Source organism: Aplysia californica, unplaced genomic scaffold (assembly GCF_000002075.1).
Source record: "Aplysia californica isolate F4 #8 unplaced genomic scaffold, AplCal3.0 scaffold01036, whole genome shotgun sequence".
Taxonomy (NCBI): Eukaryota; Metazoa; Mollusca; class Gastropoda; order Aplysiida; family Aplysiidae; genus Aplysia; species Aplysia californica.
This window is the reverse complement of record NW_004798306.1, coordinates 44,019-46,145: the sequence shown is the minus strand read 5'-3', so window position 1 is coordinate 46,145 and position 2,127 is coordinate 44,019. Positions and strand designations below refer to the sequence as shown.

At 42.3% G+C, this 2,127-nt stretch overlaps 1 protein-coding gene across 1 annotated transcript in view; it reads right to left on the bottom strand.

Annotated features, from left to right (window-relative positions):
- The window catches only part of LOC101860777 (cGMP-dependent protein kinase 1), a gene marked incomplete at its 5' end in the record, with an annotated part of 29,581 nt that overhangs the window by 9,440 nt on the left and 18,014 nt on the right, over positions 1-2,127 (bottom strand). The window contains 2 exon segments of the mRNA XM_005111278.3: positions 108-197; positions 1,891-2,030. Coding sequence (XP_005111335.2) covers positions 108-197; positions 1,891-2,030 — 230 coding nt within the window.

Here is a 2,127-nt window from a genome sequence, read left to right as displayed (position 1 = left end):
CACACACACACACACACACACAAACATACACACACACACAGAGAGAGAGAGAGAGAGAGAGAGAGAGAAAGAGAGAGAGAGAGAGAGAACTATAACAATTTACTTACCTATCCCGAAGCACAGTCCAGAGTTCTCCTCCAAGACACGCCTCGAGCATCATATACAAGAACTTTCGGTCCTTGAATGTCTTGTATAACCTGAAAACAAGAAAAGAAAAGTAAATAAATAAAATAAATAAATAAACGAAACAAGAGTAACTGAAAAATAAAACTACCACAAAAATCCCAGTTCAATTACATGTACTTAACTGGCATAACTTTTAGAGTTAAAACATTTCTAAACTTTTGCTCGATGTAAATGATTAAGCAGCGCAGACCACTCATCAATCAAATCAGCAACCTGTACCTTCTACGATTAGAATGTTTCTATGATTCCCATGACCTTCACTATCATGCTACCATGGAACGACCAACTTTTGTTGGTAACTCCATGGCACACCCTGATCAAAGGGAGGTCAATGCTGGCTAAGTACATCGGCTTTAGTCTTAATCCCCGGTGACCGCCCCTTACGTGAAAATGATCCGCACTCCAGAAGAGCACCCGCAAAGACCCCGGGCTATTTATCTGTCAGGGGATGATTGCATGATGGACTGGAAGTGACGTATCCACTACACACAGAGATCACCGGCACAGGAATGGAAGATGGGATAGCCGGAGCAATACATAAAGAAATTGCATAAAAGTTACAAGACTGAAAGGAGGCATCTTATAGAATTCGCAAATCAACGTGGCCCCACGTTAGGCTTATCATTATGCGGAGTGGATTTCTGAAGTATTCGTAATCATAAGGAGTTGACAGGTAAACCATTTCTGTGATAAAGAGAAGAGAAGATTCTAAACTTTTTGGATGCAGCTCTCTGATGACAATCGGGGTTCTCCTTTCGCTTGTTTACTAACAACGCTGTGGGTAGTCGGAGAGCCCTGGGCTCTCACCATCATCAAATGTATTTTCTGGAGCAGACATTGGCGATTATGGTTTTTTCATTCCTCTCTCTGATTCAAGGACCTCATGAATGGGTTATTGTTCATCTGATGTTATTTACCCAGGTGTAGGCCTACAGGTAATTTATGCATCTTGTGCTCTGGCGTCCTCGGCCTTCCTTCCCTTTGATTTTTCCTGTCATACTTAGTTTTTCTGTATACATGCCCCATGAGTTCAACTGTACCCCCCCCCCCCCTTACCGTTTCGATAGGTGGTCTTCTATTGTTATTGGTCATTTATAGCACTTCTCGGCGTGGTCTATCCTTTGTGTTTGTCTTCAGTAGACCTAGCCTACTTCTATTATTGCCCTAAGTTGTGCGCGGAAGACAAAACATGACCGTCACTAAAAAGACTCACCATTTACTACTTTTAATTCTCCACAACCTATCAACATTTGGGGACGGGACACCTGTCATAAAAAGTTCATTGCAACTTCCGTCCTTCCCAAATGGTGTGCTTGTCAAGACTTCATTTTAAGAAATATTTTGGGGCGCACTTGCCCTCAGAGAAAAAAATGTTGAGAGACTAGACGTATGTTTTGTAATTGACGGGAAATTAACCACATAAACCACAAACAGTAGACTCCTTGTCCGTTCATTCGTTTACATGATTCAGAGCGAGCCTATCATTATACAGTCTTTAAAGAAAAGAAAGCTCAAAAGGAACCACACACAGCAAAAAGCGCTCCCCCCCCCCAAGACAAAAAAGACGCAAGCATTTTCACCATCACCACACAACCACTGATAAATAGAGTAACAACAACAACAACAACAACAACAACAACAACAACAACAACATCATCATCATGAGCCAGACCAGATCCCAGCACAACCCTCAGACGGACTGACCTGACAATGAAGTCGGAGCGCGCCTCTATCATAATTCTCTTCTCGTTCATGATGTGCTCTTGCTGCTTCGTCTTCACGATGTGGTGCTTCTTCAAGATCTTTAGCGCGTACGCTCGGCTCTGGTCGTTGTTTACTTGTACCTGGGAGGAAGAATTGTGTGTGGGGGGGGGATGATAATGATGAGGGAAAATATTATAAGAAGAAGAAGAACAACAAGAACGACAATAATAATAATAA